Genomic DNA, 14297 nt, shown 5'->3' with positions numbered 1-14297 from the left:
CTGTAATTCCAGCACTTTGGGAAGCTGAGGTGGGTGGATCACTTGAGGTCAGGAGTTTGAGACCAGCCTGGCCAACATGGTGAAACCCCATCTCCATTAAAAATACAAAAATTAGCTGGGCGTGGTGGTGGGCGCCTGTAATCCCAGCTACTTGAGAGGCTGAGGCAGGAGAATTGCTTGAACCTGGGAGGCAGAGGTTGCAGTGAGCCAAGATCATGCCACTGCACTCCAGTCTGGGTGACGGAGCAAGCCTCCATTTCCAAAAAAAAATGAAAGATATTGAGAAATTGGAGAGGGTCCAGGCAAGCATTCTGAGTGGATGAAAGATTAAAAGAAAAGGTCTAGAGACAAGGATGTAATAGCAATCTTAAATGTGTGAGGAGATAATTATTTATTTGCTCAAATGTGTGACTTAAAAACGCACGCCTTCTCTATAGGACTGTTTCCTTATATGTAAATGAGGGGCCGAAGTGGGTGACTTTACAGTCCTGCCAGCCATAAAGATCCATGACTTCCTGAGAGGGGGCTGCCACGCTCTGTATCCACTGTGGGAGATGAAGAAGGACTGAGGAGCTGAGCAGTTTAGCTGTAGCCTGTAGTACCAGCTACACAGGAGGCTGAGGCAGGAGGACCACTGGAACCCAAGAGTTTTGAGGCTGCAGTGCACTATGATCATACCTGTGAATAGCCACTGCACTCCAGCCTGGGCAACACAGCCAGACCACATCTTTCTTTCCTTTCTTTCTTTTCATCTTTTGACGGAGTTTCGCTCGTCACCCAGGCTGGAGTGCAATGGCGTGACCTTTGCTCACTGCAACCTCCACCTCCCAGGTTCAAGCGATTCTCCTGCCTCAGCCTCCCAAGTAGCTGGGATTACAGGCGTGTGCCACCACACCCACCTAATTTTTGTATTATTGGTAGAGACGGGATTTCTCCATGTTGGCCAGGCTGGTCTCAAACTCCTGACCTCAGGTGATCTCCCCACTTCGGCCTCCCAAAGTGCTGGGATTACAGGCGTGAGCCACTGCCCCTGGCCTCTATTTATTTACTTACGTGAGTTTTCTTTTTTTTTTTTTCAATAGGTTTTTGAGGAACAGGTGGTGTTTGGTCGTAGGAATAAGTCGTTTAGTGGTGATTTCTGAGATTTTGGTGCACCTACCACCTACGCAGTGCACACTGTACCCAATGTGTAGTCTTTTATCCCTCACCCCCTTCCCACCCTTTACCCTGAGTCCCTAAAGTCCATTGTACTCATCTCTATTTAAACAAAAAAAAAGGCCAGGTGCAGTGGCTTACGCTTGTAATTCCAGCACTTTGAGAGGCCAAGGTGGGCAGATCACTTGAGGTCAGGAGTTCACGATCAGCCTGGCCAACAGGGTGAAACCCCATCTCTACTTTAAAAAAAAAAAATTAGCCAGGCATGGTGGTGTCTCGGCTGTAGTCTCAGCTACTCAGCAGGCTGAGGCAGGAGGATCACTGGAACCCAGGAGGCAGAGGTTGCAGTGAGCCAAAATTGAGCCACTGCACTCCAGGCTGGGCGACAGAGCGAGACTCCGTCTCAAAACAAAAACAAAAACAAAAACAAAACAAAACAAAAACAAAAACAAAACAAAACAAAACAAAAACCAAAAGCAACAGCAAAAAGAGGCCAGGCTCAGTGGCTCACACCTGTAATCCCAGCACTTTGGGAGGCCGAGGTGGGCAGATCACTTGAGGTCAGGAGTTCGAGACCAGCCTAGCTGACATGGTGAAACTCCGTCTCTACTAAAAATACAAAAATTAGCTGGGTGTGGGGGCTTGTTCCTGTAGTACCAGCTACTCGAGAGGTTGAGGCAGGAGAATTGCTTGAACCTGGGAGGCAGAGGTTGCAGTGGGCCAAGATTGCAGATTGCACCACTGCACTCCAGCCTGGGGGACACAGCCAGAACTTGTCTAAAAAAGAAGGAAAGAAATAAATTCTCTTCCCATCTTTCTTTCTTTCTTCTTATTTTTTGAGACAGGGTCTTCCTCCGTTGCCCAAAGTAGAGTGCAGTGGCACAATCACAGCTCATTGCAGCCTCTATCTCCTTAGGTTTAAGCGATCCTCCCGCTTCGCCTCCAGGTTGCTGGGACTACAGGTGTGCAACACCACACCCGACTAATTTTTTTTTCTTTTCTGTATTTTGTACAGATGTGGTTTTGCCATGTTGCCCAGGCTGGTCTCAAACTCCTGGGCTCAAGCAATCTACCCACCTCAACTTCCCAAAGTGCTGGGATTACCACCACACTTGGCCCTTTTCTCATTTTTAAATTGGGTTGTCTTTTATTGTTGAGTTTTAAGAGCTTTTGTTTGTTTTTGCCATCCTTTGCCACTCTGTTGCACAGGATGGAGTGCCGTGGCGCCATCTGGGCTCACCGAAACCTCCAACTCCTGGGTTCAAGTGGTTCTTCTGCCTCAGTCTTGAGTGAGCCACCACGCCCGGCTTTTTTGTATTTTTAGAGAGATAGAGTTTCGCTGTGTTGGCCATGCTGGTCTCAAACTTCTGACCTCAGGTGATCCGCCTGCCTCGGCCTCCTAAAGAGCTGGGATTATAGACATGAGCCACCGTGCCTGGCTGAGTTTTAAGAGTTCTTTATATATTCTAGATACCAGCCCCTTATCAAGTGGCACAGAGCAACTATGGCAGAGGGCCTACAGAGATAAGTTTGTGCCCCGTAGATATACACTAAAACATTTTGGAGAAATGGAAAAATATGGGTTGATACTTTCCATTGCAACAGGTTTCTTTTAAAAGACAAAAGAACCTTAGATATCCTCACCAAATTTCAGGATGAAGAAAACAGATATTGGAAATTCTTGCTCTAATCTTACCTAAGGGTGTATTAGTCAGTGCTGTTTTAGTTGCAAAAACTAAAAACTCAACTCAAATTAGCCATGGAAGAAAGGAATTTATTGGCTAAGCAGCGGAGAAGTTAAATCCTGAGGTGAATTCGGGGCTCCCAAGATGTCTGGGCCCCCTTGCTCCCCCTCTTCCAGCTCCACCCCTGATCACTGGCATCATTTCCTGGCCAGGCCCTTCTCTAGCCTTCAGTGTGGCAAGAAAGCAGCTTCATTTCCGGCTATCTCAGAGCACTGCATTCAGCAGAAAACAAAGCAAGCCCTTTCCTTGGAGTTTACAAATGACTCAGGATTCACTCCAATTTGACCAAGAGTCAGAACCCTAATTGGCCAAGCCTGAAGTCACTTGTCTACCCCTGATGCTAAGAATAGAATGCATGGATGAGAGGGAGGTGGGTGGTTCCATGAAAAGGAAATTCAAGCACTTTTCCTAAAAGAAGGGGGAATGGATGCTGAAACAACACATCTCCCACAAAGGGAGAAGACACTGGGCTTGTGAAGCCACCCCCTACCTTCCCCACAGAACTAAGTTTCCCTTGTTGGTGCCCTGACGGAGCCTTGTCTTCACCCTCCATTATGTATTCATCATGTGGCATCGTCATTGTTTCCTCCTCTGTCTCCAGAGTGTCTTCTCTTAGTTCTCAGCTAGTAAGGGAAGGAGGCTGGGCATGGTGGCTCATGCCTGTAATCCCAGCACTTTGGAAGGCCAAAGTGGAAGGAGTGCTTGAAGCCAGGAGTTTGAGACCAGTCTGGGCAACAAAGTAAGACTCCCGTGTCTACAAAAAAGAAAAAAAAAGTTAGCTGGGCATGTTCATGTGCACCTGTGGTCCCAGCTACTTGGGAGGCAGAGGCAGGAAGATTGCTTGAGCCCAGGAGTTTAAGGCTGCAGCGAGCTATGACTGCACCACTGCACTCCAGCCTGGGTGATAGAGTGACAACTCATCTATAAAATGTTTTTTTAAATGCAGGGGGGAAGGAAATAAGGAGGTAATTACTGAAAGAATGAAAGGTCGTGCTAGAAATATACCACAAAATGTAATGGGGACTCAAAGAAGGGCAAGATTGAAGGGGACAGGAAACCTATTTTGGGGTGTCTTTGAGGGCCCTGAGAAATAAAACAAAGGAGTGGCAACAGGAACCCAAATATCCTCTTTATTACTGCTAGAGGGCTGGGCTGGAAGACATAGCTTTAGACCTGTGAACTAAATGAGCTACTAATGCAAATCCCACTAGGAGGCAGGCTCACCCGCCCAGCCATGGCAGCCCTGGACCAGAGAAAGCCTCCTTTAGTCCTCCAGGAGTGCAGCCCCGTCAGCGAGAGCAGTGGGATTTTGTACCCTGAATGTGGCTCACCCCCAAGGCGATGGAGGGGCCCACTGGCCCACACAGGACCAGTTCCCCTCCCCACCTACCTATCCAAGCAGTCATCTTTTATTTTCCCTGGGGCAAAGTAATAGAGGGGTGGAGAGAAGGCAGGAATGTTACCCTAGTGGAGCTCCCTGAATATGGGAGGAAACTGGTAAGGTTTCCAAAAGCTCATGGAGACAGTGGCATTTAAGATGGGCCTCTCTTAAGGTCCTGAGCAGGAGGAAATGCAGAGACTCTGGGCCAACAGTCTTAGATGTGGCTTCTGGTCACCCCACTGTCAAGGTGGCTCCACTCTTGCCCCATGGCTGTGTGTAATAACTGCCCTCTTGCCTTGCCTCCTGGCCTGGGTTGCTAAGGTGCAGTAACTCTACAGCTTGGTACTTGGGTCTCGACTTACTCATACATGTTTGTTCATCTCTGTGCCCTAAGATTCTCTTCCAGCTATAGCTGGCTCTGTTTCTCTGCACCTGCCACACTGCAATGAGCAGATCTATTTCCAGGTCTGGCAGCCCCTGCTGCTGGGCTCCTTCCCATAGTGGTAAACTGGGCCAGGCTGAAGAGATGATATTAACCTAAACTGAGCCAGAAACTCACCAACTGCAGGGAAGGAAGGAAGCAGGAGTGTGTGCTTCACTTTGCTTCCTAGGCTCCAGACCCCCGACTGCCTGCTGGGAAAACAGGGGCAACTCTTGCCCACATGAAGCAGGGAGCCTCGCTCCTGAGGCAGGGCGCTGGCGGAGGCTGCCTGAATGTGTGTTCTCACTGGCGACTTGGATCTGGTCCTGAGAAGAGTTGACCCGAGGTGTCTTTGGCCTTGCAATTCCACATACAGCCCCCTCCTTGATGATAAAAACAGATGCTTCCATGAGGAGTTTTTGAATTTGGAAATTACCTGCTATGAGGAACAGTCTCACATACTGAGGAGTAAGAGGACGAATATTGTAAACACTTTTCATTCTGAATAATAGACTAATAGAGCTTTGGCTTGTCCATGTATTCTGAAGGGAAGAAAAGGGACTTATTTGCTGCCTTTTGGCATGATAGTTGAAGCCCAGGGGTTGCATCAGACTCAAACAGCTTGCTCTTCAAGTCCTGCGGGGAAAGGGACCAAGGCATAGACATGAGAGCTAACAACAACCAACTTCAAGCAGGCCCACTTAACCCTCTGCACAATGCCTGCCCTCCGCTGTAATGAGAAATGATTTCCACACATGCTGCTGCTAAGATAATAAACAGGTGCTTCCAAACTCTCTGCCAGAGCCCAAACTAGAAGACATGATCTGTAGCTTGGGATCTGAAACCTGCAGGCCATGAGGAAGGGCATCAGCTAAGGGACAGCAGCGAGGGATGGCTGCAGAGGTGGGGTGCAGAGCTCCAACACTGTGCAGGTGGAGAGAGTCCGTGCTCTAACTCATAACACTGGTTATCCTTACCGGGATACTCTGTTGGGTTCCATGACAGAATCTGTTTCAGGGCGGGCTCCCTGGAGGCTGACTTTGAGATGGAGATTCACATGCAGGGAGTGTACTGGGGCTGCTCTCAGTTTCAGCACCTACAGGAGAAGGGAAGGAAGCAGACTTGCTCAGAGGGAGAAGCTGGGCTGCAAGGCAGTCTCGACACACCCCTCAGCTGAACCCATGGAGGGTGTGGAAACATTAGAAAAGTCTCATGGCCGTCCCAGCTTCAGATGCCCCCAGCCCCCACTGAGCTGAGGGGCCAGACCTTTGTACCCCAGCTTCAGCCAGTCACTGGGTGCATACTGTCCCCAGAGGGGTGGTGGGACATTGGGTGGGGAAGCTGTCTTCACTTGGGGGCAATTCCTGAGGAGGGCTGTGAGCCAGCAATCCTCCCAGCAGCTGGGGCACAGCCTCTGTCTTGAGGGGGATCTGTATTGTGTATCAGGGCGTCCACAGCGTCTTATGCCACTCAGATCCACTCCTCGGTAAATTCTGGGAGCAGCTCGTCTTTCTCTGGAACAAACTAATGGTTCATCAGATGACCACAGCCCCTACCACTGCAGCTGTTCTTGAGGTCTCACCGATACTCCCCATCTCCCTCTTCTATCCATTTTATCTTTATTTATTTATTTAGAGACTTGTTCTGTTGCCCAGGCTGGAGTGCAGTGGTGTGATCACAGCTCACTGCAGCCTCCACTTCCCAAGCTCAAGTGATCCTCCTGCTTCAGCCACCTGAGTAGCTGGAACTACAGGTGTGTGCCACTACACCCAACTAATTAATTTTTTTTTAAGAGATGAGGTCTCACTATGTTGCCCAGGCTGATGTTGAATTTCTGAGCTTGAGTGATCCTCCTGCCTCAGCCTCCCAAAGTGCTAGGATTACAGGTGTGAAGCACTGCACCCGGACTTCTATCCATTTTATTTTATTTTACTGTTTTTTTTTTTGAGACCGAGTCTCACTGTGTCGCCCAGGCTGGAATGCAATGGCACGATCTCGGCTCACTGCAACCTCCGCCTCCCAGGTTCAAGCAGTTCTCCTGCCTCAGCCTCCTGAGTAGCTGGGATTACAGCCACACGCCACCACACCTGGCTAATTTTTGTAATTTTTTTTTAGTAGAGACAGGGTTTCACTATGTTAGCCAGGCTGGTCTCAAACTCCGACCTCAGTTGATCCTCCTGCCTTGGCCTCCCAAAGTGCTGAGATTATAGGCGTGAGCCACTGCGCCCACCTCAGCTTCTATCCATTTTAGATTCTCCTCCCTGCAGGAAGCACTTCAGCTGAGCCCCTGGCCACCATACCCTTTTCAGGCCATGGCTGCTGCACCTGTGCATTTACCAGCAGTAAGGGGCAAGAGTGTACAAAGACATATTCCTTCTGGCTCCCACTGTGCAGCTGCAGCCCCATCTCTTCCTGGTGGGCAGGGTCCACTACTCCTGCCAGGATGGTGGCTCCTGCTTCTTGCCTACTGGGTTCCTTGGTGTACTTTTGCTGTATCCCTTGATGGAAACATCTCCTTATTGGGAACCAGAACCTAAAACCCTCAAAGCTTAGAGTTGTGGTAAAAGAAATACCCCAATGGGATTAATGTAAAGTGAAGCCGCTCCTATCTCTACCCCTTGGTTCCTGGACCTATATATTCCTCCCAGTGGGACATAGCACCTTATTGGTTGTTGATTAGAGTGTACACTGTGCCCTGGAAGGTGGTGCCCCCTCCTTACTTGGTATCATCGTCTCTGAGCTGGTATCTCAGCTACGCCTTCAACAGCCCATTTCTTCTCTTCGTTCAAGCCAGTATCTTCTGGGTGGTGCAGAATGTGACAGGACCAGTGATCCCATGGTCATGTGCCATTGTCATGCCTCCTTTGCTATGCAATGAATGGGCCCTTGGGTCTGATGTGATGTTATGGGGGATCCTATGTCAGTGGGTAAAACACTCAGTAAGCCCTCAGATAGTGGCGTTCACTGAGGCCCTGCAGGCAGAAAAGGTAAACCATATGTCCATTCTAGTAAAAATAAATTCCTGCCATTTCTAGGATGGAAGGGACCCACTGTAGTCAACTTATTATCAAGTGGCTACTTATTTACTTTGAGAGCTACTGCCATTTCCGAGGATCAGCACTGATGCATTGCTGGCAGGCTGAACATTCAGCAGTGGCGGTAGCTACATCAGCCCTTGTGAGTGACAGCCCATGCTATTTGGTCCATGTGTTTGTCCCCATCCCTGCCACCATAGCTGCTCCTTCACATGCCCATTGTGTCAGTTCTGGGGTGGCTGATGGCCATCTGGCTGACATCAAATTGGCTAAGTCATTCTGTCTAGCTGGTTGTTTGGTGTTTCTTTCACGTTAGATGCTCTCTGGTGGTCCTTTTCACACTTCCTAGCTACTCAAATAGTCCATCCACATGCCTCTGTCCCAGACATCCTTGTCCTTGATCTTCTAATCTTTCTCCTTCCAGACCCCTGATCAACCCATCAAGGCAGTTGCTAGTAGCCATGAATGAATATAAAGTGTACCCTTGGGCTACATGTCTTTCCATACGAAGTGGATGAACAGATGCACCACTGAGAGGACTGATCCACTGGGGGGATTTCCCTTGCCACTATTTGTCAAGATCAGCCAATGGTGGGCTGTATTGTAGTCACAGTTCATTTTTGGCTTGCACCCACATACCTGTCTGACCCATCTGTGAATCAAGAAAAAGCAAAAGCTTTCCTCTTTTGTCAGCTGATCGTAAAGGGACTTTGCCTCCTGTGCAGCCACAGGCATGAGCTGAGGGAGAAGCACTGGTGCCACACTGGCAGGTGACATGTGTGTCTAGGCCACCTGACTGTGTAGCTCTGTACATGTCCTGTTCTGGACATACCATTTCCATCTTACTATGGATTATGGCTAGGCCCATTCAACTTTGTCTTGGTGAGTTTGATAGGCAGAACCTAACTAATAACGAACAGTTCTAGACACATGGTCACTTGGTGCCCCTTGGTGAAGTGTTCCACCTCTGCCAGGGTTTAGTAGCCTTCCAGGAGCTATTCTTCAAAAGGTGTCTAATTCTCTGCTGCAGATAGTATGGTCTTGTTCCAAAACCCTGAAGACCTATATTGTGATTGTCCTGCTGGGGCTTGCTAGAAACTCCACCTTGGATACCTGTAATATAATGGAATGACCAGAGCCTTAGCAGAGGTGCTTCCTGAGGTTAAGGGGAATCTAAAATGGACAGCAGAGGAAGAGAAATGATGAGGATCAATTAAACATCAAGACTGTAAGGTCTGCCACTTGTAGCAACTGGACCTGCTGCAGAGCTCTCTCCTATTCTGGGCCCCCCAGTCAAAGATGGCAGCCTCTTGTGTTACCAAGTATTAGGTTAAGCAGTATTCCCAGTTGTGGAATGTGCTGCCTCTAAAATATGAATGGATTTACTACAAGTTGTGCTTCCCTCTTCCTTGTGGTAGGTATGAGTTGTAGTAATTTGTTCCTTGCTTTAGAATGTTTCAGCACGCTTAGACCACTGGACTCCTAAAAAGTTCACTGATGAGGCAAGCTCTTGTATATCATAGGACGTTTCTTCCACTTTCTAGAGTGTATGCGTCTCACCCAAAGTACTTGACACTTCTTGCTCACCTGGCCTCATCAGCAAGATGCATACGATATCATCAACATAGGAACTAATATGAAGTTCTAAGAAATATTCAGACAGTTCTCATGTCTTTAGACCATATTTTGACAGAGTTAACACAGCCCTGTAGGAAAACCATAAATATATACTTTTATCAATTCCAAGTGAATCTACTGTTTCTGATCTTCCTTTTGGTGGGGATGGGAAATCGTGCATTTGCCAGATCAGTGGTCAGTTCCCTTACACTGTGTAGACTATGTAAATCCACTCTAGCATGGATGCTTCTGGCACAGTAGCTGCAATTGGGATATTTGGTTCGTTTGTTGTAGTCTACTTTCACACTACAGGACGTACCTGGATCTCGTAGGGTCCAGATGGGTGAATTAAGTGGAGATTTGAGGGGGGACACTACCCCTGCATCCTTTGTTCTTTAAGGTGGCATTAATCTCTGCCATTCCCCTGGGATGCAGTATTTTTATTTATTTAGAGACAGAGTCTCGCTGTGTTGCCCAGGCTAGAGTGCAGTGATGCGATCTTGGCTTACTGCAACCTTCACCTCCTGGGTTCAATGACTCTCATGCCTCAGCCTCCCGAGTAGCTGGAACCACAGGTGTGTGCTACCATGCCCGGCTAATTTTTTTGTACTTTTAGTAGAGATGGGGTTTCACCATGTTGGCCAGGGTAGTCTCGAACTCCTGGCCTCAAGTGATCCATCTGCCTTGGCCTCCCAAAGTGCTGGGATTACAGGCGTGAGCCACTGTACCCAGTCTGCCTTTTCTTTCTTATGTTGGCTGGTTGTATTATCTACTGTGGAATAACAAATCACCCCAGGGAGCACACTCATTTGGTGGGCTTTCATCTTAAAAGGAACAAAGGCAGTGTGTGTCCAGGTATAGGCTGGTAGATTTGGTGATGGGAAAATGAGGCAGTTCTGGTCTAATTGTTTCTTTTTTTTTTTTTCCCCAAGACAGGGTCTCAATCTGTTGCCCAGTGCAGTGGTGAGATCATGGCTCACTAACTCCTACTGCCTCAATCTCCTGGGCTCAAGTGATCCTCCCACCTCAGCCTCCCAAATAGCTGGGATCATAGGAGTGCTCCACCCTGCCTGGCTAATTTTTAAATTATTTTTGGTAGAGACAGGGTTTTGTCATGTTGCCTAGGCTGGTCTCAAATTCCTAGGCTCAAGTGATCCTCCCGCCTTGGCCTCCCAAAGTACTGGGATTACAGGCATAAGCCACTGCACCTGGCCTGAGTTGCTTCCATTTTCTCATTAAACAAAGCAGGTCATCAGCTGAGATGTGAATCTCAGTAATACTGTCTGTATCATGAGACCTGTCTCCTTGGCCACAATTACCACAACCGGACCGGGGATGAGCTCCTAATCCAAGTGAAGGCACTTGATTCTTTCTTTTGGGAGCTTGAAGTGAGGATTCAAAGACATCAGTGTCAATTACTGCTCAAACCGGAAGGATTTGTAAATTTAGAAACTGGGTCAGACATTTTTCTTTATATAAATGGAAAAGCTGAGAAGATTAGGTAGGGGTTGGATGAAAGAATAAAGCAGAAAGGAAGTAGAAAAGTAGAAAGAAATAAGAGTCCACACAGACTTGGAGTTGCAAAAGAGGAATTACTTAGGTTCCTGTCCTAAGGTTTGAGTCCTCTGAGAAGATGCCCAGATAGGACTAAATGTGCAAGAGATGTGCTGGGAAAACACTTGTGAAGGGAATAGGAGGAAGCTGCAAGAGCCTGGGAGAGCTGCAATGCAGGTGTAGCCCCTGCCAGGAGACAGGAAGGGAGGAGGGCTGGGTTGAGGAGGTGTTAGAATGCAGTGTAGTTCTTTCTTTTTCAGAGACAGTCTCTCTTTATTGTCCAGGCTGGCCTCAAACTCCTGAGCTCAAGCAATTCTCCTCCCTCAGCCTCTTGAGTAGCTGGGACTACACGTGCATAACCATGCCCAGCTTAGAATGTAGTGTAGTTCTGAGAAAGCTCTGGAAGAGCTGATGAGGTGTGCTTGTGCCAAAGCCACCAGTCAGAGGAGTCCCCCATATCCCAGAAATGGGCCTTAGTATGGCAGGCCTGCACTCAGTCACCGGGTGGGAGCAGCTCACAGGAAGGGTGGTCTCAGTGCAAATGCAGTGACAGAATTTCATAGCCCAGCAGCAGGGGGCCACGTTACGCTCCCTGCATTCAGAGATGTGAGCAGCGCACTCTCATGGCCACAGCTCCCAATGCCTTTTCAGTTCCTTTCTCTACCACCTCATGATGTGCAAATGCCTTTCCTGCCTGTGAATTCTGAGCTTCTTGAGACACTCCTGGATCTTTCAAATTTGATTCCATGTTTATGCTTAAACTACTTTGAGTGGATTCCAAGTACTTGCAACAAAAACAACAAAAAACATAGATTGAAATAGTAACAAGGGGACTATAATCTAAATTTTCTATATAAGAGGGGATGGAAGGAGGTAATAATAATTCTAGCTCTTATTCCTTATACCCCGTAGAGGGTTCTACAGTTTGTAATATATTTTAACTTACACAATCTCATTTGAGTCTTACAACAACCTCTGAATACAAGTAAGGCTGGCATCATTATCTGTATTTCACAGATGAGGAAGCTAAGTTTCAGAGACAATACAAATTATGCTGAATTGAAAAAAAATGGAGGCCGGGCGAGGTGGCTCACGCCTGTAATCCCAGGACTTTGGAAGGCCGAGGCAGGTGGATCACCTGAGGTCGGGAGTTCGAGACCAGCCTGACCAACATGGAGAAACCCCATCTGTACTAAAAATACAAAATTAGCTGGGCATGGTGGTACATGCCTGAAATCCTAGCTACTTGGGAAGCTGAGGCAGGAGAATTACTTGAACCTGGGAGGCGGAGGTTGCAGTGAGCCGAGATAGTGCCATTGCACTCCAGCCTGGGCAAAAAGAGCGAAACTCCACTCAAAAACAAAAAAAAAAGACAAACCATATAAATATTAGCCTCTACCTATAAAAGCAGTGAGCCAACAGCAGCACTGCATTCCTGGAGAGACTGCAGAAATTAGTGCCACCACTAATCAATGATGTGAAAGACACAGAGCTGATGATTTCCATTCAGCTTAGCTCTCTAGCCTGTGCAGATCCAAGATGGATCCAAGAGAATGGCGTGGATTATTATAAACTCAATTAGGTCGTGACTCCAATTGCAGCTGCTATTCTAGGTGTGCCTTCATTCATGAAGCAAATCGATGTATCCCTTGGAGCAAAGTATGCAGCTATTGATCTGATGAATGCTTTTTTCCTCAGCAATTTTTAGTAAAGACCATCAAAAGCAGTTTGCTTTGAGCTGACAGGGCTAGCAATACCTATTCATTATTCCTTATCCAAACTCAGGACTGTATCAATTCGCAGTCATCTGTCATCATCTAGTTTGAGGAGACCTTGTTCTCTTCTCTACTCCACAGGACATCACATTCATCTAATGTGTTGATAATATGCTGATTAGAAGTAGTAACTATTCTAGCCACCTTGATGAGACATATGTGTGCCAGAGGGTGGGAAATAAATCCCACAAACATTCAGTGAAACTTCTGGGGGGCCTAACGGTCTGGGGCATGTTAAGCTGGGCCCTACTACAACTAAGAAAGAGGCACAATGCGCAGTGGGTTTGGATTTTGGAGGCAATGTATACCTCATTTGAATGTTCTTCTCTGACCCATTTTCTGAATAACTTAAAAGGCTATCAGTTTTGAGTGGGGCCCAGAAGAAAAGATGACATTGTCGTGACAGTGCCTGACTTATGAAGGTTCAACTTATATATTTTTACTTCACCAATGATGTGAAAGCGATGTGCATTCAGTAGAAGCTGTATTTCAAATGCTGGATTTTGATCTTTCCCTAGGTGAGTGATATGTGGCGCGATGCTCTCTCGTGATGCTGGGCAGCAGCAGTGAGTGCAGCTCTGCCAGCCACAGGATCACTAGGCTGGATGACCAATACTCTACGGTGGGCTGTATGGACAGATCACTTTGCCCAACTGTAGGCCAATGTAAGTGTTCTGGGCATGTTTAAGGTAGGCTAGGCTAAGCTATGATGTCCTGTAGGTTAGGTGTATTCAGGGCATTTGCAACTCACGATATTTTCTTTTCTTTTTCTGAGATAGGGTCTCACTCTGTCTCACCAGGCTGGACTGCAGTGGTGCAAGCATGGCTCTCTGCACCCTTGATCTCCTGGGCTCAAGCCATTCTCCCACCTCAGCCTCCCACGTAGCTGGGACTACAGGCGTGTGCCTCCATGCCTGGCTAACTTAAATTTTTTTTTTTTTTTTGTAGAGACAATGTCTTGCTATGTTGCCCAGACTGGTTTCACACTTCTGGGCTTAAGTGATCCTCCAGCTTTGGCCTCCCAAAGTGTGGGGATTACAGGCATGAGCCATTGCACCTGGTGAAATTTTTATAATTGTATGTTGCCTCAGCATCTGTTTTAAATACAGGTTAGCCTTTCTCATATAAAAAGCAGGACTCAGTCACCCTTGACACATTGTCCAGTTCTCCACCTCCTCCTAGTTCCTCAGTGTGATCAATCTAGATACCTGCCTTATACAACCACCTCCTGATGACCACTTCCCTGTGGACACCTAGATACTACCTACGTGACTTGCTCCACCAACCCCCTCGCCCCACATGGACTGCCCATACAGGCTGCAGTGACCACCTCTGAGTCACAGCATGACCCCATGGTTCTTGTGCCTGCTTGCTCTAAACGTACCAATTAGAATTCCTATCAGACGCAGTGGCTCACGCCTGTAATCCTAACACTGTGAGTGGCCAAGGTGGGAGGACTGCTTGAGACAAGGAGTTCGAGACAGCCTGGGCAACATAGCGAGACTTTGTCTCTACCAAAAATAATTTAAAAATTAGCTAGGCATGGTGGCGCACTCCTGTGATCCCAGATATTTAGGAGGCTGAGGTGGGAGGACTGCCCGAGCCTGAGAGGTA

The 14297-nt window shown here is 47.7% G+C and overlaps 1 protein-coding gene across 3 annotated transcripts in view; it reads right to left on the bottom strand.

Moving 5' to 3' along the window:
- Nucleotides 1–2908: 2908 nt before the first annotated feature.
- Nucleotides 2909–14297, bottom strand: part of LOC129030481 (uncharacterized) — a 34641-nt gene continuing 23252 nt past the window's right edge. The window contains exons 2-4 of one of the 3 annotated variants that reach the window (XM_054475810.2): nucleotides 5680–5798; nucleotides 4841–5085; nucleotides 2909–3654 (exon numbers count right to left, since the gene is read on the bottom strand). In XM_054475810.2, the coding sequence (XP_054331785.1) occupies nucleotides 3524–3654; nucleotides 4841–5085; nucleotides 5680–5798 (495 nt within the window). In that variant the 3' untranslated portion in view covers nucleotides 2909–3523. Of the gene's footprint in view, nucleotides 5339–5679; nucleotides 5799–14297 lie in introns of all 3 variants that reach the window. The other 2 variants (XM_054475812.2, XM_054475811.2) reach the window with 2 other exon arrangements.

Source organism: Pongo pygmaeus, chromosome 12 (assembly GCF_028885625.2).
Source record: "Pongo pygmaeus isolate AG05252 chromosome 12, NHGRI_mPonPyg2-v2.0_pri, whole genome shotgun sequence".
In the NCBI taxonomy this organism is placed as follows: Eukaryota; Metazoa; Chordata; class Mammalia; order Primates; family Hominidae; genus Pongo; species Pongo pygmaeus.
Note: the sequence above shows the minus strand (reverse complement) of the source record. Positions and strands in the feature narration are given on the sequence as shown.